Genomic DNA, 26,187 nt, shown 5'->3' on the forward strand with positions numbered 1-26,187 from the left:
TACTATCTGAATGATTGGCAGTTGGAAGCTACCCAGAGTTGCCTCAGAAGACAGGCCTGGAGATCTGCTTCCAAAAGTTCACAGATTGAAACCTCTGTGGGGTGTTCTCTACACACATGTCATCACTGTGAGTCAGAACCGACTCTACGACAACTAACAACAACATTAGAAAGATATAGGTTAAACTAAAAAGGAAAGGAAGGGAGGCAGGATTCAGAAGCACAGAGATGAGACTGGGGTGGGTGTGGATGGAAAGTCTGAGGGGACAGATCCAGGAACAGGAGACTGCTACAAAAAAGACAGGTTAGTGTGGCTGAAGCAGAGGCTGTCTAAGGGGAAACGAAGCTGAAAGTAGAGTTTCTAACAGGTGGCACGGCACTGACTCCTCATTCCAGCACTCATGGTCTAAAGACTCACACTGAAAATATTTTCTCAAGCCTTCTGTAGGTAAGAGGAAAATGAAAAAAGTCTTACCGCACTATTTTAAGTTCTCTAAAAAATGGTTTTTTCCCCCAAAAGGGGGGAAAAAATCTAAAGAGTATAAACTTTCTATCTCCATTCCACCCCCAAACACTGTCTTATTCTCCAGAAATAACTACTGTTCCAGTTTTTTTGTGTAGTCTCACCAAAACTTCTGTGCAACATACATGTATATACTCCCCCCATGCTCAACTTCCACCCAGTTTCCAGTTCGTTTTTCACGTAACCATGTTCCTAGGAGATGCTTCCCTATCAGTACATACAAGTCTACTTTACTCTTTTAAAAAGTTGTCTAATATTCTATTTTGTAGAAATATCTTGATTATTTAACCATCTTCCCTATTAATGGACTTGGCATGATTTGACTTTGCTATTGTTACTTAAGTGTTTAATTCTTAAAAACAAAAGTTTTAGTTAAATCTCTGAGAGGAATTAAAGTCAAGGGCTTCTGAAGGCACTAGGAAATCTTAAATTGCACATAAGGGAATGTTAGGCAATCAACATGACATATATGAAGCAGTTCAGAAGGTGTAATATTTTAAAACTGCCGTGACCAGGACCTTGGCCACCTCATCTACATTTGGTATATTCGATATTGCAAAGCTTTCTTTGTTATAATAAAGGGGATGGCTCTTGGTGGAACAGTAGCAAGACAATTCAGGAATACTGACTGCTTTTACAAGGTGATTTTAAAGTTAAATTATACTGGAAAGTAAAAAATAAGTATTAACTTACAAGTATCCATTGATAAGAACAAATTTCCCTCATGAAGTACATTGATAATGCAACTTTGGTTCCTGAAGAAGCAGCACTAAAAGGCAGCACACCTACTCCTTACGTATCGACTATCTCATTACCCAGCATTTCCCATATATCACAACAGTAATCTACTATTCGGCTATTTTATGCATTAACAATGTTCGTCTGGCAGTAAAGAATGCCAAGGTGCATGGCAAGAGTAACACTGGCTGTGATGGTTAAGGGTATGTGTCAACTTGGCTGAGCCATGATTCTCAGTGGTTTGGCAGTTATGTAATGATGTAATTTGGCGGTTATATAATGATGTAATTTGGTGGTTATGTAATGATGTGGTCACCCTCCATTTTCACATAACACCAATTTTCACATAACAACCTGGTCTTTGTAACCTAACCATGTCAGTAAATGAAAAGTGGGTATATGGTATTTTACATCATGATGGTTCTGGAGTCAAGCAAGCTTGGATGGAACCCTAACTTCCCCTACTTTCTAGCTAGTGACCACAGGTAAATTATCAGCCTCAATTACTTCATCTGTAAAATAGGGCTATACCTACCTCGCAGTATTGGTGGTGGGGATTAAATGAGACAGCTACATTATCTCATTCTATATTGTGGTAATATATAGTTACCATTCAATAAACATTAACCATTATTTAGTGACTATGTAATGACAGTTGTAGAGGGCTGTGGTGGTTCAGTGATAGAATTCTCACCTTCCATGCAAGAGACCTGGTTCAATTCCCGGCCAGTGCACCCCAAGCACAGCCACCACTCATCTGTCAGTGGAGGCTTGCATGTTGCTGTGATGCTGAACAGGTTTCAGTCAAGCTTCCAGACCAAGACAGACTAGGAAAAAAGGCCTAGCAATCTACTTCCGAAAATCAGCCAGTGAAAACCCTGTGGATCATAATGGTCCAATTCCTTTGTGCAAGGGGTCACTATGAGTCAGGGCCAACTCCATGGCAGCTAACAACAACAACAGTTACAGCCTAATAATACAATGGTATGCCACTATAGTTGTAATAATCTGTTATTAGGTAATATTTATTGAACGGTAACTATAACAGTGAAGTCCCTGCATGGTACAAATGGTTAAGGTTCCAGCTGCTAACCAAAAGGTTGCAGGTTTGTTTCCACTCAGAGGCACCTTGGAAGAAAGGCATGACCATCTACTTCTGAAAAAGCAGCCACTCAAAACCCTATGGAGCATAGTTCTACTCTGACACACATGTGGTCACCGTGTGTTGTTGTGGACTCCATGGTAACCGGTACTGGTTACTTAATAAGAGTAGTAACACTTTAGTACTTTCATAGCACTTACTGTGTATCAGGCACTGTCCACTTGCTCTGTATCTGTCTTCTTGTTTCTCTTTCTCTCACACACGCTCATTTACTTCTCACAGCAGCCCTGCAGGGCTGGCACTAATTAATGTAAGTCTTCTTGCATGCTACTTGTTAAAGCATGTTTTTAGATATGTTATCTTTTTTATTTTCACAACCACTACCCAAGCGAGATAGAAAATGGAAAACAAGACCCAAAAAGGTCTGGGATTATAATCAACCAAAATAAACTTCACACTATTGTTCTCTACAAACTGTAATGTTGTTTCACAATTAATATTTCAAAAAGATTGTTTACAAACTCCACATTCACAATAAACTATGATATATCGTTTAGCTCTTAGAGGAACATTTTCATTACTTTCCTGAAGTGTTAGGAACTATACTCCTTTCTATGGCTTTACACTTAAGAGTTACTTTATTCAAATAATAATTAATAATAAAAACACATGTTAAAAGCCAATGGAAAATATAAAGCATTTATTACTTTTGTTAGATTCTGTATAGTGTAATAAACATCACATTTATCTAGCACCATGAGGAGACGATATATTCCAAGAAGGTTAATTTTCTATAATATGTATGCCTTTAATGGAAATCTTCAGAAAACATAAATTTTCTATTTTGGGATGGGGTGGGAGGCATGGTAATGTAAAAAAAAAAAAAAAATCCATCATTCCACGTCAATGTTTGTTTTCAAGCCCTACTTTTGCTATAACAGCGTTAAGGAGAAGCTCTGTAAAAAGACTAGAGATAGAAGAGGAAGTTACAGTCGTAGGGGACTTCTTCAGCACCCACTGCCTTTTCCTTGGATTCCAACTCTTAGGAAAACTCAATTCAATAAGCATCCTTTACATTGAGGTACCAGTGCCTCAACACATCCCCAAATTACCACCTCAGGACACAGCCCCCATTTTGTTTCCAACAGAGAACATAAGCCTTTAAAACAACTGTAAACTGAGATTCCCTCTAGCTTACTTCCTGTTCCTTGGATGGAATTATAAGGCCTCAGAATTTACAAACACACAAAACCTAACAGTGATTCTTACAATAGGGTAGAACTCACTGAATCTATTGAATTAACGTGTGTTAAATAGGGATGACAGCCATTATGGTCACATCAAAAAAAAAAAAATGAGCCCCAAATTCATCCAAGAAAAAGAAATCACACTAACAAGTTTCCAGATGACCCCAGTGAAGGGCTTGCGCCCAGCCTCAGTGAGACACCAAGGAGCCTTCCCAGCTGCCTTTCTAAAGGAGCCTGCACAGTCTTGGAGTCCTTTTCTGTGTTGGCCAATACGAGTCTGGAACAGGGCCCTGTACCAGATGAAATATCTTGATCCTGCCAACTGCTTCTTGGCTTTGGTTTTTACAACGGTCACAGAGTGAGTCCTTGTTCTGAAGCAGGAGAATTCTATATTCTGAGAAAAGCTCATAAGTTTGGGTCTTCATACAACTACTTCATGAACTTTAATCTGAAGATTTGGTGTGTCATGCTTGCTATTAATGTGTCTTTCATATAACCTAATGATCTCTAATAGTTTCATCCATGGGGAATCTTCTTTCAACCACAAAAGTCAAGCTTATCTAATTCTTCGCTTCAATCACAAACTAAAGAGTCATGTGATAGAAGATCAGTTATCCCTGAGCTAGTGTAATTTAAAATCAATAGAGTTCCAGGAACAGTAGGCTGAATACAAGAATTTGCTCTTGCTCCATTTTGCTATCCCAATAAATTTACAGTAAAGAGATTTATTTTTTAAAGGTATAAGGCTGCTAAGACAGCAAGAACATGAGAGGTGACAACAATAACAACATTTTGGAGGCTGGAAAGTAGACAGAGCTGAATTTTAAATTGTCAGCGGAGAAAGCCAGGACCAACCCAGTTTACACTACAGACTCCCCAAAAGGCACTGGTGGCATTACTGGAAGAAGGGGATAATACAAAGGATGAGCTGAAATAAGAATTAGATAAACTTAACTTTACGGTCGAACTCACTTTTTTAGGAACAGCTTAATTTCCCAGACCAGGATCCTATTCCATACATCTCTTCTGCCATCCTTATAAAAGTCTAAAGGTAGATTTTCTGGAAAGTATAAAACATAAACCTCTGGGTGAGGTACTAGGCACAATTTGGGGGATGGGAGTTGTAGTGTAATGTAAACTAGGGATCAGGTGAACATATGCACACTGAGATTCTCCCCACACCCATAATCCCAGTCCTCTTCCCCAACTTGGTTTCAGAAAGATGGCTGCCAAGTCCATACCCTCCAGACAAGGGATCTTCTGGGGTGATCTGAATATGGAACCGCTACTGGTGGCTTCCCAAGTAAAGCGCTGTTGAGAGCAACCCAAGAGGAGCTATTGACAACAAGCCCTGCTCACCTCCCTCCACACACTCTTATGTATAGACAGACAAGGAAGGGCCACCTAACAGCTAAGGAAAGATTCTAAAATGAAAGATGGAGTCCAAAACAAAAATCAACTTGCAAGGATAAATCACATCATAGGGATATGATCAACAAAATCTAGATTATGGGAAACTCTACAGGCCAAATGATCCGGTTTTGCCAACAAACGAGTTGCACTGGGAAAAAAAAAAAAAAGAGAGGAATAAGGGAGCCTATAGATTAAAATACAGAGCTGCTATGAGTTGGAACTGACTCGATGGCAATGGTTTTTTTTTATAGATTAAAAGAGACTTCAAAGAGGAATCAACCAATTCCACTGAACAGATCTTATTTGGGTACTGATTTGAACAACACAACTTCTCAAAAATATTTATGAGATCATCAGAGTAAGTTAAATAATGGTTGGATATTTGATAATATTAGGAATTGTTAATTTTTTAGGTATGACAATATTATGGTTATATTTAAGGTCAGAAGTTCAAAACCATCAGCTGCTCTGCAGGAGAAAGATTTGGCAGTCTGCTTCTGCAGAGATTTACAGCCTCAGAACCTCTATGGGGTTGCAATGAGTCAGAATCGACTAGCAGGCAGTAGGTTTAGTTTTGGGTTTTTAAAGTACTTATATTTTAGAGATACATACTTTAAATATAAATGGATGAAATATTGCTTGAAGATAATCTGGGAGGAGGGTTGATTAAATAAACTTGGCCATGGTATGAAGGGAAATGGGAATCTTTTATGCTATTCTCTCTGCTTGTATATATGCTTGAAATTTCCCATATTGAAAAAAAAAAAAAAACTATCATTGTAATCCTCAAGAAGATATTAAAATCATAAACCAAACAAAATAGTATAAAAAAGAAACATTGAATTTTCAAATGCTCCTGGAAATAATAACAAAAATAAAATATTTGATGAAGAGTTAGGAAAAAAATTGAGGACATATCAAAGAAAGTACAGTGAAAAGCTGCAAAAATGAAATAGAAAATATTTAAAAATTAGAGGGTTAGTCTAGAAGGTCTGAAACCTAAGTAACAATTCCAGAAAGAGAGAAAAGAGAAACAGAAGGAAGGAATTCATCAAAACAATAATGTAAAAAAATTTCCTAGAACTGAAGGCCATAAATTTCTGAAAGAAAAGGAGTCACAAAATGCCTAACACAATGAATAAAAACAGGCCCCCATCAAAGCACACATAACCGTGAAATTTCAAAACACTGGGAACAACCAGAATTGTCATGTTTCCAGAAAACAAACAAAAAAGCCTATCAGAAGCATGTGGGATTTCACAAGAGAAATACGGAGAAACTAGAAGGCAATGGAGCAGTACCTTCAAAATTCTGAAGGAACATAATTTCCAATATAGAGTTCTATATCCAGCCAAATTGCCAACTGCCAAGGATTGAATTGTGTCCCCCCAAAATATCTCTCAATTTCGCAAGGTCATGATTTCCAGTATTGTGTGATTGTTCATCATTTTGTCATCTGATGTGATTTTCCTATGTGCTGTAAATCCTATCTCTATGATGTTAATGAGATGGGATTAGTGGCAGTTATATAGACTCAATCTACAAGATTAATCTACAATTTAAGCCAATCTCTTTTGAGATATAAAAGAGAGAATCGAGAAGAGAGGCAAGGGGACCTCATACCACCAAGAAAGCAGCATGGGAGCAGAGCACATCCTTTGGACCTGAGGTTCCTACACGGAGAAGCCCCTAGACCAAGGGAAGGTTAATGGCAAGGACCTTCCCCCAGACCAGACAGAGAAAGAAAGCCTTCCCCTGGAGTGGGCACCCTGAATTGGGACTTCTAGCCTCCTAAACCGTGAGAGAATAAACTTCTCTTTGTTAAAGCCATCCACTTGTGGTATTTCTGTTATAGCGGCACTAGATAATCAAGACACCAATCAAAGGTGATGGTGGAATAAACACATTTTCAGGCATGTAAGATCTCAAAAACTTTGTTCCATTCACCCTTTCTCAGCAACAAAAGCAAGGCAGTAAATCAAAAAAAAAAAAAAAAAAGATACACAGAATACAGGAAACAAGGACTCTAGCACAAAAAAGTAAAGGGAATCTCCAGGATGATGACAATGTGAGATTCCAAAATAAAAGTTCACTCTCCAGGCCTTAGTTCCCTTATCAGTGAAACGGGGAAACTCACAATAGTACCTACCGCATTTAATGGTAGGGATTCAGCATAAGACATACTGAGTAAGCAGTACCTGGCACAAAGTATGAGCTACAGAGAGCTGTTATTATCATCATCAAAGAGTTGACTCTTTATGTTAACATATATCCTGATATATTATAATAACAAACAAACAAACAGAAATCAATGTAATACACGTTCCTGAACTGAAAACATTTCCAGCTTTGGGATGGTTGAATATAATCACATAACCATAAGGTTTTCGGGGTTGAAAGAGTTCTGAGATTTTTCTAGCGCAATTTCCTTGTTTTGAAGATGAAAAATTGAAGCTCAGCGTGGCTGGGAAACTAGTTTAAGACTACATAGACATTAAGAAGAGGAGTTGAGGTTAACACTCAGATGTCTCATTCAATGCACTGAAAATCAGAAAAGTAGCTACCCAAGCGACACCCGGGGTATCCTTAGAGAGTCGGACACACAAAACATCGCCATAGAAATATGCTGTCCAACTCCGTCTTTTTACCCTAAAAAACTTGGCACGTGGCTGAAGATATATACATACATACACACGTATATATAGACAGAAGGGCTGCGCAGAAATAACCACCCCGGTTGATTTTGTCAAATTTTCTGGTGTTTTAGCTACAATACTGTGGTAATTAGCATTTGTGAACCTATATCAATAACTTTTTTGAGAATGAAGTAGTAATTAAAGGAAAAGAAGGAGTGATATACGGGAATTATGATTAACAAGGAACACTAGTACGAAAAGCATTACTGAGGATTCTCTATGGTCTGACATGGGAAGAGGGACATGGGAAGAGGTTCATGGGGTGGTGGGATGTGACCCCAACCCTAGCGACGCCACTGCACCACAGCTCAATTCAACGATAAATTAAAGTTCCCCACTCTTGTAAGTTTAGAGAGGGGAATCGGGCTTGGTGAGAATTTTCCTGGTATAAATTCCATGATCTGTCTTAACTTTGTTCCATCTAAAAATAAACCCTCTGAACATCTGCAGAAATTCTCATTCAACAGTTTCACCCTTTTTCTTTTCATTGAATCTCAGGAGAAAACAATGCTAATTTCTCACCTTCAAAACACAGAATATTTCTATACTCCTTGAATATTTGTTCCAAACAAATTTGTAATTACCTTTGGATACAATAAGTTCTCCACAGTAATCCAAATACCAAAGTGGTGACTGGCTGGGTTAAATACTCTTAATATTTTGACCATTTAGCAGAGATTTAAAGTGACAGACAGGTAAAGAGCCCTCAAATACAACAACAACAACAACAACAACACTATTTTCAAATGTTTTAATCCTTTTCACAAATGTTTATTTCAGTATTTTTGATTAATAAAATAATTTTCTTTTTCCTTTATCTTATAAGCACTAGGTGCATTCTAGAAAATCAATCAAACTAACAATATAAAATTACGTACCAGTAACTTAACCGAGGTAGTAAAACAAATAAAAATGAATAAAAACTATTAAAAAATATTTCCAAGTTCTTTTATAACAGAAATGTACATCACCTAAAGCACAATAATAAGAAAGAAATGTACAGAAAACAGTTTTAAAATAGAGTAATTCAATGTCAACACTCACAGAAAAAGTAGGATTCCCGTGTTTGCCAGGGCAAAGGCGAGTCCCAAAATCCCACTGCCCATAATGGCGTTGCTTAGGTTAAAAACAGACATGCCTAAGGAGGTTGTTCCTGGAATCTGAACAAAGAAACAAACATTTACACTAAGCAAAATAGTCCCCCCAAAAACTCAAGCTAAAGCCTTTAAAACACTGTTCCAGAAAAAATTCAAGAAATCCTTCCTTAGTGGTCTGGTTGTCTTTTTAATGGGGTTTCAGGAGAAACTACGTATCATATGAAGAATATCCTGGTGAATATAGGCATTTATGCTTTGGTCCTGTGCCAAATGAATTAAAAACATCTGTCCCCATTTAGCGATTTAAAAAAACAGGCATACTTTATTATAATGACACTTACATATTCATCACATTTCTTTTTTTCCAAATGGCTGTTTGTGAGACTTCTTCTACTTTCACGATCAGAAATAAACTTGCTGTAAAGACATGTATAATACATTTAACCTCATGACAATGATTTGAAGCTTAACATCATGACTATGATTTATTACTTACCAAAACATAGTACACATAAAAAGTTAACAATCTGTTCCCTAAGCCTTTACAGCCTTATTCGAACCTCTCTACTTTTTTCCCCCAGTATTAATTAGTTGTCTCCATATCTGTTTTTCCAAATAAGCTATATTGGCAGGTACTTTTGCCTCATTCATTTTTATATCCCTCACTCTGTCTAGAGCAAAACAATGCAGATAATAGCTGTTCGGCTCGAGATGCAAAGAAAGACAACAGTAAGTCAAAAAGAGTTACACATTTCAAGTCATTTTAATGATAAGTTAAAACTGCATACGATGTAAGTTAACTTTGAGCTTTTTCTCCATTTGGAAAAGTAGACAGTGTCAAGAGTACTATAAAGCTGGCATTTAAAAGAAGACTGAAGGCAGAGCTCCTTCTAAGCTCATATTCTTGGAGTACAAAATTTGTAAATAGGAATTCCCTCTCCCCTGTAAAAGAGAAGCAACTGTTTGACCTTCAAACATTCATTCAGCACCTGCTATCTGCATGTCACTGGGTCAGGTGACAGGGGGAGTTATGGGGCCTATAATAAGTGATGCAGACCCTAGGCTATAGTTCAGCCTAGGAAAGTATGGGTGTGGTTTATCGTTAAGGGCAGAGCCAGGATTTTTAAGAAAGCATGGGATTTAGAACTTCAGTTCAAGTTCTCACTAGCTCTGAGGGTCTGTGCAAGCTACCTCTGTTTCCTTATCTGTGAAATGGGAGTAACACTATTACATAATCTCATTTAAATAAGAAAGCACACATAAAGCATCAATACAGCACCTGGCACAGAGTAAGGGCAACAGATGTCTTGTTAGTCATTACTGTTCGTGGGGGAAGTGGGACTTGCGTTAGGGTAGGAAAGATTCAGACAGGTGGGGTGAAGTAAACTATGTGTGAATACACAGAACTAGGAATTCAAATGACCTGTTGCTGCTGTTGGAAACCCTGGTGGCGTAGTGGCTAAGTGCTATGGCTGCTAACCAAGAGGTCAGCAGTTGGAATCCGCCAGGCGCTCCTTGGAAACTCTATGGGGAAGTTCTACTCTGTCCTGTAGGGTCGCTATGAGTCAGAATCGACCCGATGGCAGTGGGTTTGGTTTTTTTTCTTTTGGTTGCCGCTGTTGTTGCTGGGTGCCACTGAGTTGATTCTGACTCATGGTGACCCTACAGGACAGAGCAGAACTGCCCCATCAGGTTTCCTAGGCTGTAATCTTTATGGGAGCAGATTGCCAGGCATTTCTTCCACAGAGTGGCTGGTGGGTTTGAACCGCTGACCTCTCAGTTAGTAGCCGAGCACGTTAACCACTGTGCCCCCAGGGCTCCTTCAAAATGCTATAAGGACCATCAGGTATATTCAATATTAAGATCAGAACTTTGTGGCATAAATTCCTAATTAAAAAAAAATTCCACTCAGAGGGCAAACTGTTGCATGGGCTAGGGAGACATGTTAGGAGAGTTTTTTTTAGCTCTTTTAGGTCTGGACGTTCAGTTAGCTGGTCATGGTAAAAACCAATCACAGTGAACTTTTCATTAATAAATGTAAAACCATTGGAACTGGACTATTCTAAAGAAGCATTATCTTCAAACTGTACATTATATTTTCACACACTTGTGAACGGTGGAAAATTTGGCAGCGATATTGGTAATGATTGTGCAACGTGATGGATGCAATTGGTGTCAATGAACTGTACACGTGAAAAATATGGAATTGGCAAATGTTACGTTATCTGTAACAATAAAAAATATTGAAAATAAAATAAAACAATTTTTAAAGAAACGTATCATTGATGTTGGTTTCATTTATTTACTTATTTCATCTTTAATCATCTCCCTGGCATTGCTTCTCAAAGTTTGTGTTATTTACCGCAGGATAAGCTAAAGACAGGCAATACGCCTACAACGAGCTTTGAGACCAGCACTGGGTAGAAGGTGTAAGTAAGCAACACAAGCCGCAGTTCATTCCGTTCAGCACCTGTGTTGACTCGGACCTGTCTACCATCGCGAGGGATGGAAGAAAGTGGAAGAAAATCTTGGTCTCCTGACATGCAGGAGCTGACACTCCAGCTGAGGAGAGACCACACCAGCCAGCACTAGCTTATGAATGTCATGCTGTGCAAAATTAAGATGAGAGAAGGCATCCAGAGGAGAAGGAAAAAAAAAAACAAAACATTATGGGAGAGGGGGAGACATTAGTCAGAGGAAACAAAGGCAGAGGCCTGAGAAACAGGACTGCAGGTTCTTAGCAAGAGAATGACATAATGAACGCAGTATCTTTGGAGAACAACTCTGGCTGTTTAATATCATTGTTGCTAATGACTGGCTTGGCCCTTCTTTTGCCCTTAACGTTTTTTAAATAATATTTCGTTGTGCTTTCAGTGAAGGTTTACACAGCAGTTTAGGTTCCCATTCAACGATTTCTACACAAGTTGTTCAGTGACATAGGTTACATTCTTCACAATGCGTGAACATTCTTATTTTCATTCTCGTTGTTCCATTTCCATTAATCTAGTTTCCCTGCCCCCTTACAGTCTCACCTTCATTTTAAAGTTAATTGTTGGCTGTTTGATCTCATATAGGTGATTTTTTAAAGGAGCATGGTAGTTATTCATTATTTTTTGAGCCAATCTGTTATTTGGCTACAAGATGACCTCAGGGGTGCTCCTTAGCATTTTAAATCTTTCCACAGAGTTGAGGTTCACAGGTCTGGCTAGAGAGGGGCAGGAGAAAGCAGCCTTCTCTGTCACGCACAGCCAAGGAAAACTAGGTGCCTGACTTTCTCAAGTGAGATTGACTCATAATAAAGTGTTGCTTTATAATAAACTACATTATCAGACTAATTCTAATATTTCTAGACTAAGACGGACCAGGAAAAATGGCCTGGTGATATACTTCTGAAAATTAGCCAATGAAAACCTATAGATCACAACAGTCCAATTCCGTTGTGCACGAGGTTGCCACGAGTTAGGGGCTGACTCAATGGCTGCTAACAAGAAAAAATTTTAATAACTGACTCAAGTCTACCAAATCTTTATCTAACAAGTCCCTGCTTGCCATTCTTGTGGAGGGACTTGTTTTCTAAAGTGGATTGCAATTGTTTTTAAATTAAGGGAAGAGTCTGAACATTTTTGAACAAATCAAGCAAAACATCAATAAACTGCCCAGTACTGGCAGATCTAATTCCAGGCCAGGTGGCACTTCTCAGAATTAGTGGCAGAGGACTGGAGAGCAGATAAGCCAGGGATACGGGCGCTGTGACATGGGAGGGAGAGCATTCAGCAGGGCCAAAAGCTGTGAGACTGAAGAATAAGGCCCCTGTGTGATGGCCAGCTATTTCCTGTGGAACTTCTTGGAACAAGAATAATGGCACTGACTTGCAGAGCTGTTTTAAGGAGTAACCATTTAAAAGTATATTAAAACACTTTGTCAAGTGCTTCCCTGATTCTGCTTCTTCTGGTCTACCTTCTGCAGCAAGACTTAATAGGTTTTCCTCCAAAATCTTCTCTGGCTCTTCCACTGAGTAAGTTTCAAGTACAAATACCTCACCCCATAATTCTAGGTTCTGCTTAATTTGATTCTGCCTCAATGTTTCTATCTTAGCTCCCCTTGCTCCTCAAGATGACCCTCGTAAGAGGGGGTAGGACTGAGAAAAGACCAGTGTGTCCTGAGAGTAAACCAAACCCACTGCCATGGAGTCCATTCTGACTCACAGCGCCCATTCCTACAGGACAGAGTGGAACTGCCCCATACGGTTTCCAAAGACGTAATCTTTACTGAAGCAGACTGCTACATCTTTCTCCCTTGGAGGAGACAGCAGGTTCAAACCACTGACCCTTCAGTCTGCAGGTGAGTGCTTAATCACTGCACCACCTGGGCTCCTTCATCCTGAGAGTAGAGACTGAAAAAAACGTGACAGTGGGAATCCAGCCTTCCCTTGGAAGACCCCCATCCTCCTCTTAGCCAGTTCCTTCCCGTTGGTTCAAAGCCCTCATCTTCCACGGGTCTTCTGATACTCTGGATTGAACTATGTATGTTCTTCTAACTGTGACCTACTACCTATTCTGTAGCGTACACTGTGCTGCCAAATGCATCGTGCATCCCGAATGTTAGTGCAGGGCTGTCTCTCAGCTCCTTGTTACGTGCATGCATCCATGTGTTAGCAAATCAGAGCAACCCTCAATGAACTAAATATGCATCTCCTGGTGGCGCAGTGGTTAAGAGCTTGGCTGCTAACCAAAAGGTCGGCAGTTCGAATCCATCAGCTGCTCCTTGGAAACCCTATGGGACAGTTCTACTCTGTCCTGAGGGTCGCTATGAGTGGTAATCAACTCGACAGCAATGGGTTTGGTTTTTTTTATTTAGGAATCAGAAGCCTCGGTGGTGCAATGGTTAAGTGCTCAGCTGCTAACTGAAAGGTTGGCGGTTTGAACCCACCCAGCACCTCTGCAGGAGAAAAGACCAGGTGATCTGCTCCTGTAAAGATTACAGTGTAGAAAACCCCCTATGGGGCAGTTCTACTCTTTGACAGTGGGTCCCTATGAGTCGAAAACAGGCTTGACAGCACCTAACAACAACAATTTAGGAATTACAAGTCCCTGGGTGGTGTAAAAAGCTAAAGGCTTGGCTACTAACTGAAAGGTTCATGGTTCAAATCCACTCAGGTGTCTTGGAAGAATGTCTTGGTAATCTAAAAGTCATGGCCACTGAAAATCCTAAGGAGATCAGTTCTGCTCTGAAACACAACTGACTTGATGGTAGCTGGTTTGGCTTTGGTTTATTTAGGAATTAGTAGATTAGGTTGCAGGGAAACATAGCTAAGTAAGAATAAAGTATTTAAAGGGAACCTTTTTATTCTCTTTATGGTATTTCAACTTTTTCTTCTTTTAGGTCTTTAAATCTTTGCTTTATATTCTGATAAACTTTGTTTTTAAATGAACCAGCCTTTTTGTAATGGGAAAGTCAGTTTCAAAACAACTAGGTCAAGCAGCTTATCTCAAATTTAGTTATCTCACCATTTTTTAAAATATGATTGCTCATTAGGAAGCACCAACCTCTGACAAAGATTTTGACTTAAAATATCTCTTCACTGACTTGAAAATGTGCTAAGGGAAGAGAAGGTGTTTTTGATATGTGGTCTCTAGATGGTAAAAGCATTATGAAAAACAAGTTTTACCTGGGTCTATCTGAACTTACAAAACAGAATTTGATCAGCCATTAGGTAGCCAATTGCTTTGTGAATGAAACAAAACAAGACAAAAACCAACAATGGCTGACTTGGTGACCCTGAATAGACAAAGCCTCAAAAACGATGTAGCTAAAGGAAAAATACTGTACGATCCCACTTATATGAAAAACCTAGAAGAGTGTATAGAGAACAAAGTTTACTAGTGGTTATCAGGAGTGAAAGGGAGGTGGAAAAGGGGAGTCATTGCGTAGGACGCATTAAGTATCTGTTTACACTGATGAAAAACTTGGCAATGGACAGTGGTGATGGCCACATGATACAGTTAATGTAATCAGTGTCACTGAATTGAACATATAAAAATGATGAATTGGGAAATGTTGTGTTATATATTTACTACAACAACAACAACAAAAAGATGTAGGTGTTATGCTGAGGCGCTATGTGGAGGCAGGTGAACGATATAGAGCTGGTTTTTTAAACCAGAAATAAATCAACAATACTACCACCAACAATCCAATTAACGATGGGTTTTACATATAATCTTTTTTTAACCTCTAGCAGTCAGGTTCATTCAATGATTCATAATGCAAAAGAAAACTTAAATGACCTTTCCTAGTCTTCTCTGAAGTTCTAACATGCTATAAAAAAGGAAAAGAGAATGGGAGGAGAGAAGCAAGTAAGAAAGGGACTAGGAAACATATGAAAAGAAAGAATTAAAGAAATGGCAGACATTTAACAATAAGAGAAGGCTGAGACATAAGCAAAGCTTTATTTGGTGGACAAACTACTGAAAATAGGAGAAAAGAGATTTTAATTGCAACAGGAATAATTCAAGCAAGGAAAGAATTTTTTACTTGGCAATTGAATAGAGGATAAAGTTATGCAATCTTCTTTCCTAAGGTGTATAAAACATATAAGGAGAAGAGAAAGGGTAATTTTTCAAGGCCTTTCCATTCCCAAATGATAAAAATTCAATACATAAGCTCTGATAATACAAAGACAAACAAAAAGTCTGATGCAGGGTGTAGTAACAAGAGTTGACCCAAATTCTTTTAAAAACAATTATTTCTGAAAGACTCTCAAATTCTGTTAGATGCTTCCTGGGTTATGACAACAGTAACTATATGTAGGGATAAGAAAAATAGACAATAAACATTAAAATATATGAATATTTACCCAGATACACCTAGGATAATCTAATATTTTACCAAATTTAAGGTAACAATAATCAGCAAGCATACAAAACCTAAAGTGATGGTTTTGCTTGTTGGGGTGGAAAGAAAAGAGTGGTGCCAAAGAAAAAAGGATGTACTTTTTATCAATATAGACTCTTCTTATCCTAAGAGGCTTATTATTGCCAGACACTGTGCCAAGCACTTAACATGGAATTAAGTAACTTGCCTAAGTTACATTATTAGTAACTAAGCTGTTGAGCCAGGATTTGAACCTAAGCAGGCCTGACTGCAGGGCCTGAGTTCTTAACCTACAAGCAGTATTCCATTTAGCACTCCCCAAGGATCCCACGAAGTAAGGTATTATTATCCCTGTCTTACAGAGATGGTACTGAGCCTCAGTGCACAAGACCACATAGCTAGCTATTGACAGAACTTGGATTCAAAATAAGTCTAAATCCAAAGCCATGAGTTTAGCTTCCATCTCTCTCTCTCTCTCTGTCCCTCTCTCTCAATCACTCCACAAATATTTTACAATGTCCAGAGAAATAAAGTAACTTGCCCAAGGTTTTAAAACCCAAGAGTTTTAGCACCTGTACCAGGCATTATGATAGGTATGATAGATAAAAGGGATATAAAGATGATAAAGCCAGTCCCTTCACTCCAGAAGCTCACTCTAGAGAAAGAATCTAGAGCTTGCTACTTAAAGTGTACAGTCCATAGGTTAGCAATATGAGTATCATCACTTGGAGCTTGCTAGAAATCAGAAGCGCAGGCCCCATCTCAGACCTATTCAGTCAGAATTGCATCTTAAGGTTTCCAGGTGCTTCGTATGTGCATTAAAACATCAGCCGCTCTGGTCTTGTGGACGCTGTGAAAGGTTTTGCTTTTCCAAGTATAGGTTTCTGTGACTGTCTACAACTGAAAACTTAGGGCATGAAATAAACCAACTGAACTAGAATAAGGGCAGAGGTGTCTTAAGACCCAAATGGTTCTACTCTATTTTTAACCAAATTTAAAAAGAGATTATTTTTATATTGTCCTGGTGAGGGGTTTACAGGAAAAGCTACCACCTCGGTGCCAGGTAATCAGAGATCAATGGTCCATCCTGTCTTGTCTTCAACATTTTCTCTAGCTTCCTAAAAAGAGGCACTGTTACCTAGATGTTCACTGTTTTGGGGGGTAGTTACCTTCGACTCCTGTAATTGGGCCTACTTTCCTCCTCGGAATATGAGCAAGCTGCAAGAGGTGGGGAGGTTTAGGTGTGGCTTCACAAGAATCATGGACCACTAAAATAGTCCAATAAATTAAGCCAGGTCAACCTATTAAAAAAAAAAAAAAAAAAAGCTGCAGCCCTGGAGTCGATCCTGATTCATAGCTACCCTATAGGACAGAGTAGAACTTCTTCATAGGGTTTCCTAGGCGGCAGACTGGAGTGTCCTTCTCCTGCAGAGCAGTTGGTTCTGAAACGCCAACCTTCTGGTTAGCAGCTGAGCACCTTAGCCACTGTACCACCAGGGGTCCTTGATCAATCTGTAGGAACCTTAAATAAAACAGGGCAGGAGTCTTTTTTGATTTTTATTTACCTTTATTTACTTGGTGCTATCATATGCTGTTTTAAATTTTGTTTCAGAGCCAGAAATGAAGATTCATGAACCATGTCAGTGAAGGAGGGGAGATAAAATAAAGAAAGAAATAAAGGCACCACACTGCATTTGCAACAGTGGAACCAAATTCCCCAAAGCAAGTGGTCATCACCCAACCGCTCTCCATCTGAACCAGCTCATAGCCTTGGTCATAGTCTACGGGGAACTCAGCTCATCAGGAAGGTGCCCAAGTCAGGTATGAGAACAGTGTTCCTTCCACCTACTACTAAACCAAACCAAACCAAACCAAACCAAACCAAACCAAACCAAACTCACTGTTACAGAGTCAATTCCAACTCATAGTGATCACGTAGGACAGAGTAGAACTGCCCCATAGTGTTTCTATGTACATATTCACGGAAGCAGACTGCCACATCTTTCTCCTGCAGAGCACCTGGTGGGTTCGAACTGCCGACCTTTTGGTTAGCAGCTGAGTGCCTTAACCACTGCACCACCAGGGCTCCTAAGTGCTAATTACTTATTTAAATTATTAAGTAATAATTCAATATTTCTAATAATCAAAACTTTTTAAATTGAACTCAGATTCTAAACTGGATATTGTAACAGACTTTCATTTTAAGGCCGCTGAGGTTTGCATTGCTTTCAGAACGAAGCTTTGTTATAAAACCACAATTCCCTAAGTAAGTTAATGGTTAAAATGCGTTCCTCCCCAAGTGGAGGTCAGTAGTGATTATAGAACTCACCAGGAGTACAGAGTGTCAAATGGCAGCTCATTACAACGATTAAAACCAGCTTTTCCACCAAACCTTATTACAATTGGAGGCAGTAGGGTAGAAGAGAAAGACATCAGTTTTAGACAAAATTGACTGGACAGCAATGGGTTTGGTTTTTTGTTTTGTTTTGTTTGGGCAAGTTATTTCTCTGAGCCTCAGTTTTCTCATCTGTAAAGTGAATTTTTGAATTGTCCTCATGTGCAAAAGAATACCTTTTACATGATGGTTATAAGGATAAAGGATAATAAATGTAAAATACTTGGCACTCAAATGGTAGATGTTATCAATAATTACCCAGAAAAGGTAAAACAAGTAAACTTGAGTCAATAATAAGAAACATCACCTCACATAGTAAACACCCCTTGGGGGATAGTAAGGAAAAGTGAGTTGGGGACTTAACCTCTAAAAACATTTAGCAGAGGGAAAAAGGAGGAGAGGCAAGGGCCACAGTTTCAGAGTATGTCAACGATGGCAGCTAGGTCCTAGGCTGGGCTTTCAATTACACACTATATCAGAATGTACAGCAGATCAGAAATGATCTCCAGGGAAATGCCCAGTTAGGTGATACAATGCTCTTATCTCCCCCCTCCCCCCAGTTCCTTCTGATCACTCAAGGTATTGGTGTTCTGATAAGTATCCTCTATAACCCACTCTCTTCTCCTGGCCTTTTAGGAGGCCTCGTGCTTTATACAGCAGCCCTGGTGGCACAGTGGTTAAGAGCTCCGCTGCTGATCAAAAGGTCAGCAGTTCAAATCTACCAGCTGCTCCTTGGAAGCCCTATGGGGCAGTTGTACTCTGTCCCATAGGGTCACTATGAGTCAGAATTGACTCAAAGGCAACGGGTATGCTTTAAACAAGCTGCGCTACTAACTCCAAAGAAGGAGGGCTTCCCGCTGTTGTTGTTAGTTGCTGTCTAGTAGGCTCCAACTCATGGTGACCCATGTGTGTCAGAATAGAAATGTGCTCCATCGGGATTTCGATGGCTGATTTTTTAGAAGTAAATTGCCAGGCCTTTCTTCTGAGGTGCCTCAGCATGGACTTGAAATTCCAACCTTTGGATTATCAGCCAAGTGTGCTAACCATGTGCACTACCCAAGGACTCCAGGCTCCACATCAAGCAACTATAAAACCAGCAGATCAGAGAATGCCCCAAGTCAGAGATTCTTTTTGAGCTGGAAGGAAGTATAAAAGACATTTGGTCCTACTCTTATAAATTAGGAAACACAGAAGCCAAGAGTTGGAAGGACTTGCCCAAGGTCACAGGTAGTGGCTGAGCTTCCAGGCCAGCGCCCTTCTCACCTGCCTCTACTTCTTCCTGCTTCTCCTCTCATTCATGGGATCGTTTCTTGTTTTTCTCTTTCATATACTGATTATATGAAATAAAGCCATTTGAGCTCAAATGCTATTATTGTTATTTAAAATTCACATTATGAATGATTTTTGTACTGATGTATTTATAGTTTTACCACAGGAACGCTGGCCACTGTGACTGTAACCACTGCTTGATTGAAAAGTGGGCAAAGTCAGATGACTGTAGTATGCATTTGGATGTGGGACGCAGTGAAATTCCCAGTCTGTCTGATCCGTAAGCACAGAGCCTTTGAAAAGTTAGGGCTGGTTGGGGTCCAATGTGTTTATACATTTTTATTACACGCAATTGAAAGATTTGAAAAGATGAATAAATTACTTTCCTATTTGCTTCATCTGCTATTGCAGACTATGCCCAACAGATGTCACATAAGAAATTCAAATGATATCTTCAAATGGAGCATAATTTTAGCAATGAATAATTCAAGAGAATAACTGAAAATCAGAATAATTCTTTAGAGCCATTTCGTTCAACGGGTAGAAAGTGTTAGTGGAAAAACACTCACCTATTTATCTGACCATTTTCTACTTCGGTGAACTCATTGGAATCATTGCTAACGTTATCATCCTCGGGCACTGTCATGTTTTGCAATTCAGTTAATTCGAGTCCGCTTTTGAAATGCATCATGTTTAGGAAGTATCTGTACTCAACAAATTGGTCCAAATTCTTGTGTTCCGAGTATATTTACAAGTAGATAGCAGCAACAATATGACACACCTAGAATACAATAAAATGAAAAATAATTAAAAATAACAAAAAACTATTACAAGTAAACAAATGATTAATGTACTTATAATGCAATGTTTACATTTTGCTACTTGATAAAAAATGCATCGACGCAATCGTAGCACATCAAGTTTTATGCCTTTCAACAAATTTCCTCCCTTTTAAACTGTAAAGTGAGCCATGTCCATAATCTTTATGGTCACATTTACAGGAATACCATGCCTGCTGCGGACAATGTAGACATTCTTTACTTGGAACAGTATGTTTAGAATGAAAGCGGTACAGTTATTTTAATGTGTCAGAGCACAGGGCGCATCTCTAGCTGGGTAAAGACCACACAGACACAAAAAGCCCTTCTGCTTTAGAAATCTCGGCTTAATGAAAACGCAAATCCTCAATAAGTGACATCATAAGGCACCGACTACCCAACCTGGTAGGTCAACCAGCACATGAAAATTGGTGTTTTGAAATGTAGCAAACAGTTTATCCATCAACTGCAAGAGATTAAATCAATCTCTTCAAGGAGATCACTCCATGTCAGGGAATTAGGGAGCTAAAAAAAAATCACACTCAAGGGATTTGGGTTAATCCAACTGCTACTACACGTCCTCATCAGAAACAAAAGACTTCCAAAGTGTACATTTCCCCCCACATGGATCACTAGAGTTTAACTTTCTGAGGGGTCACCAATAGTATATAAAGGAAAAAAGGAGTTTCAGACACACAGTATCACAAGTCAATAAGCAGGGGGTAACAGGCACACGCAATGTCAGAAGCAAGGACTGTAAAGGCATGGGAACCTCACCAAGATACTCTCAGTGAGATGATGGGATGAAGCAGAATGTCAAGATTCTTTTATATTTCTAAACCCCTCGGACTACGTTTTTGATATTTTATCTGATCCTGAATTCCATAAGATGACCGTAACATAGTGAAGAAGGTCCCCAGGTGGTGCAGACTACTATCCAAAGGTTGGTGGTTGAAAACCACCCAGCAGCACCATGGAAGAAAGGCCTGGCAATCTGCTTCTTTACGGCCAAGAGCACCCTGTGGGGCTCAGTTCTACTCTGTAACTCATGAGGTCGTCTTGAGTCAGAACTGACTTGACAGCAACAGATTTGGTTTTGGTTAATATAGTGAAGAGTCAAAACTCCAATATGCCCATCTAAGCACTCTAGTGTGTCCTCAGGAAGCACTTTGCTAATCGATACTTTAAGGACCCATAGAAAGTCCCCTAGAATGATACTTTTTCAGGAATTCTCCTTTTCCCCACAGCTGGGCTGTACCTTATTCCTTTTTATTCATACAGCCTCCTATCTAGAATGAAAGTCCCCTGGCTCTAGGACTCTTTTTAACATTTCCACAACATAAATACCTTCTGATACCTCAGGTTCCAGGAACCTCGTCTTTCCGGCAGGGCGGAGCCTTTCTTGGAAGGCAGGAAGCCAGAATGGGGGAGGTTTGAGCCCCATGACGCCTGGTCTCAGGCCAGCTTGGCAGCCAGGTGGTAATGTCAGAGATTGGCCCACCTCTACTTGTTTTTTAGTGCCTCCACATGGCAGAATGTTTGAAAATCTGTATTTATTTTGCGAAAGTTGAAATGCATTAAAATAGTTGCCCCTTGCTGTCATTCCTCAGCCCTCTTTGATGAAAGCTGCCCACTGGGTAATTTCTAAAAGTCCTGTCACACTGACTTCCACTTCTATAGCTTCCTCAGAGACTGCTGACATATACTACAGGTCTAGAAGAAAGTTAAGATTCTGTAGATGGTGTTTCCAGTTTGGGATAAGGAGTCCTTTTCTCTCAACAAACTGGTAAGAAATAGGACACCGGACAAAAGTTTTCTGAGGAGAGGAAGGGTTGAGTAATAATAGCTCCGGAGTTGACTGCTTGAGTTTTATGTTTCATATCAAATAGATACACTTGAGTGTGTTCATGAGCATGTGTGTATACAAATACAACATCTATATAACTAGTCATTTAGAGCACTGGACAAAAAGAGGGAAGAATAAAAAGAATTCAGGAAGTTCTGGCCACTAAAATTTAGCATTAGGCAAATACCAAGTTAATCATATAGAATACATTTTTATTGTTAGGAGGTAACCTATCTGAAACCAAACTTTTTCTTGAAAATGAAAACTGGAAAATGAGGGGGAAAATTCACAGTTAGTGGCACCTGTCACTAAGGGGGAGGTCACACTTGGAAAATATTATCAATTCAATTTACCATATGTTTACTGAATGCTAGGTGACAAAAAGATAAAAGGGTAAAATTCAGGAATCTGAAGTAGCGTCATAGAAAAGTCACACTTGGACTAGACCTTGAAAAGGTTATTTTTAATTTTTTCCTGATTCTAAAACTAATAGAAGTTCACCGTAGGATATTTAGAACAGTCAGTGTATAAGAATCCCACCACTCAAAATGGGCCACTGTTAGATTTTGATGTATTTTCTCCTTCCCTCCTTCTTTTCTTTCCTGTTCTCTCTCCCTTTCCCTCCTTTTTCCCTTCTCCCCCCTCCTCCTTGTATTTAACATTGGGATTTCAGACTGTTTTTAACCTTCTTTTTCCATGTAGCATTATATTATAAGCATTTTGAAGAAGTGTTTTTAAAAATAATGTAAGTTCTTTATTAATAATATAGGTCTTTTGACAGAAAAATTAGAAAATGCAATTTTGCAAATGGAGGAGAAGACAAGTAAAAATTCAAAAAGGTCCCTGTTATGTCAGCAAGCAGAGATGATCACTCCATATGTATTGGGGTATGATCTTCCAGGTATTTTCTATGTACGTAGATACAGCACAGGGCACAAAGTAGACACTCAATAAATACCTGTTAAATGAATGGACGAGTACAAATAAAAAACATGCACACATTTGTTGTTGTTGTTGTTAGGTGCCGTCAAGTCAGCTCTGACTCAGGATGACCTTATGTATAATAGAGCAAAATGTCGCCTGGTCCTGTGCATAGTCATGATCATTGATATGTTTGAGTCCACTTACAAAGATGAAAATTATACCAAACATAAAGTTTTAAAAACACACTTTTCTTCAATTAGCAAGATATCGTCTCCTAAGATGAGTTATGCCATAAAACATGAGTCTACACCATCACTGCTCATGCTTTCTTAACTGCTTAATTGTGTCATAAATTGACATCCAACCCTTTATTGCTAGAGATTCAGGCTTCGTGGTGAATAGGAGATTGACATATGGAAATGGGGCCTGAGCTGAGACTTCTCAGTGGAAGGAGACCATGGTCAAAAGCATAAGGGCAGAAATTTCAGGTTGAGTTCAAGAAACAAAGAATTATCTTTTAAATGAAAGATAGAAGTGATTACAGGACTATAAAATTAATTAAAAGGTGACTGCGTCATAGTATAAAGATCTTGATGTAAACCCAAGAATCTACTATCTTTCAACATTTATAGATTGTTATAAATTACAGTTTAAACAGCAATAGAACATATCTGATCTTGTCACAACTCTGTGAGGTATTTAAGACAAGCTTTATTATCTTGGGACACTTATTGATATGCTTTACCGATGTACTAATGTAAAATATATAAACTTTATACTCTGTGTGGTGTTTTATATTAAAGGAGAGGGTATATGAAGAAACTTGTCTGGCGTCAAATTGTATAAAGTCTATTTAAGCAAGCAAGACCATCTCATATAAAAAGATAGTATACCAAAAAACATTGGCACGGTAGAGACTAAACTACAGGGCAAAAGAAGCCCAGAAAGATTTCAGGGACCATAAGCAAACCAACAAACAAATAGGAGAAATAAATGGAACCTGGAGAAATCAGGCAACGTTTTCATAAAGAGGTGGGGCTTGAGTTGTGTCATTAAAAATAGCTAGGATTTAGACTGGCAGAAAGGGAAGGCATTACTTGTACTGGGACCAGCACAGACAAAGACATGGAGGCCAAATGTGTGAAGAATAACCTCATATGACCATTCAGATGAACCTGGCTTACACAGAATGAGCAAGGCACATGTTCTTGAGTAATAGAAAGTAAGATATTTTAGGTCTAGTACAAGCTGATTAAAAAGATTCTAAAGAGAAAAAACTAAAGAATATATTGTAACATAAACAAGATACAATTTCAATTACTGGTATACTTTGTGATGGTTTCAAAAGATTGATTCTCTCAATATTTGGTCTCACCTTTTTCTAGTCTATGTCTACAGAGGCTGGAAAGTTGAAAACTACATTGCCCAGACCCCTTTGCAGTTCCAGTTCCAGTTATGATTTAGGTTCCACCAATCAGATGCACTCTTGAAAGCTCTAAATTCAGAACTCAGCTAAGTACAGAGCAGTGGTGTCACTAGGATTGGTGTCACTAACTCATGGTGTGAACCCCGCCCCCTCAACGGACTTCCTTCCATACCAGGCCATACAGAATCCATACAGTCATCCCACATCATACAGTCAATTCCAACTCATAGTGGAACAGAGTAGAACTGCCCCATACAGTTTCAGAGGAGCACCTGGTAAATTCAAACTACTGACCCTTTGGTTAGCAGCCATAGCTCTTAACCACTATGCCACCAGGGTTTCCACAGAATTCCTAGTAATTATTTTTTTTTTACTTATGTGTTTTTTTTTCTCCTTTTAAAACTTCATTCTCAAAAAAGTTATTGATATAGTTCACAAATTCTAATTACCACAATATTGTAGCTAAAATACCAGAAAGTTTGACAAAATCAGCGACCAACAAAAACAACAGCATGAGTTTATAGCACATACTGACGAAAACAACCCCATTTCAAATTGTCACTGTAACTAGGTAATGATGACAGCTTTGACCACAGGGCATTACAAAAACCAAAACTAAACCCAGTGCTGTCGAGTCGATTCCGACTCATAGTGACCCTATAGGACAGAGTAGAACTGCCCCGTAGAGTTTCCAAGGAGCGCCTGGCGGATTCAAACTGCCAACCCTTTGGTTAGCAGCCATAGCACTTAACCACTACGCCACCAGGGTTTCCAAAAGTTGAGCTTATGAAAAATGTTTTTGTTATAACTACAGGGATATTTTTTATAAAAAAAAAATAAATAGCTGCTGAAACACTGCACAAAAATTTTATAGACAGTCATTTTGGTGTCGCTCCCTCTCACAGTGTCACCCAGTGTGGTCCGTACCCCTACACCCCCTTAGTAACACCACTGGTGCAGAGAGCAATGATGGTAGTAGCACAGTGTCCATTTTGCTGGCCCAGTTCTACCAGGCATGGCAGGTGGTACTGGAGCTAACAACTGTAGCTATGGATTCCTGATCACAGATTTGGTTGGCTCAAGTGTTGCACTGTTGAAGCATGCAGTTGAGACAATGGTTCCAGATTTCCTGGCTTCCTGAGGCGGCACGAGGAGCAGCTCCCTTAGCAGCCAAAGTTGGTTGACATTGTTCTGATAATCATCCCCAGAGACCCAGCCTACAGCCTGCTCTACCAGCATTTCCAACAACTTTATAGGTACTTAATTCCCTGTAGTAAATCCCTTTTACTTACAATAAAGAGAAAAATCTTTGTTATATGCAACTGAACCCTGACTGACAAATAGTCTTAATTTTATTTTTTCCTTCCTTTAAAATTCTTTATTATGGGAAATTTTAAACACATATAAAAGTAGATAGGATAGTCTGATGAGCCTCCAAGAACCAGCTTTAAAATTTATCAATTTGGGCCAATCTTGTCGAATTTTTACCCCCACTCTCACCTAGAGTTATTCTGAAACAGATCTCGGCTAAGTCATCTGTAAATACTTCAGCAAATATCTCTAAAGTTAAGAACTCATTTTAAAAACAATATCACTATCAAACTAAAAAATGAATCAATAAATAATTCTTTAATATCACTAAATAACCAGTCACAAACATTTAATTTTAAAATTTGTTATGACTGATTATTGGGTTTTTATTTTGAAGAATTAATAAATAAGATCATGCCTCTCAACTCCTGTGTATCAATTATGATGGTGAGGTCAGTCGTTTTGAGAAAACGTTGAGTCTAAGACCAGTGACGGTCCTATTCTTCCTGG

The 26,187-nt window shown here is 39.0% G+C and overlaps 1 protein-coding gene across 4 annotated transcripts in view; it reads right to left on the reverse strand.

Moving 5' to 3' along the window:
• SLC38A1 (solute carrier family 38 member 1) overlaps positions 1-26,187 on the reverse strand; it is an 82,748-nt gene that overhangs the window by 42,406 nt on the left and 14,155 nt on the right. For 3 of the 4 annotated variants that reach the window (XM_049882906.1, XM_049882905.1, XM_049882907.1), the window contains exons 2-4: positions 19,922-20,133; positions 9,157-9,232; positions 8,763-8,878 (exon numbers count right to left, since the gene is read on the reverse strand). In XM_049882906.1, the coding sequence (XP_049738863.1) occupies positions 8,763-8,878; positions 9,157-9,232; positions 19,922-20,043 (314 nt within the window). In that variant the 5' untranslated portion in view covers positions 20,044-20,133. The other variant, XM_049882908.1, reaches the window with a different exon arrangement.

This window comes from Elephas maximus, chromosome 4 (genome assembly GCF_024166365.1).
Source record: "Elephas maximus indicus isolate mEleMax1 chromosome 4, mEleMax1 primary haplotype, whole genome shotgun sequence".
In the NCBI taxonomy this organism is placed as follows: Eukaryota; Metazoa; Chordata; class Mammalia; order Proboscidea; family Elephantidae; genus Elephas; species Elephas maximus.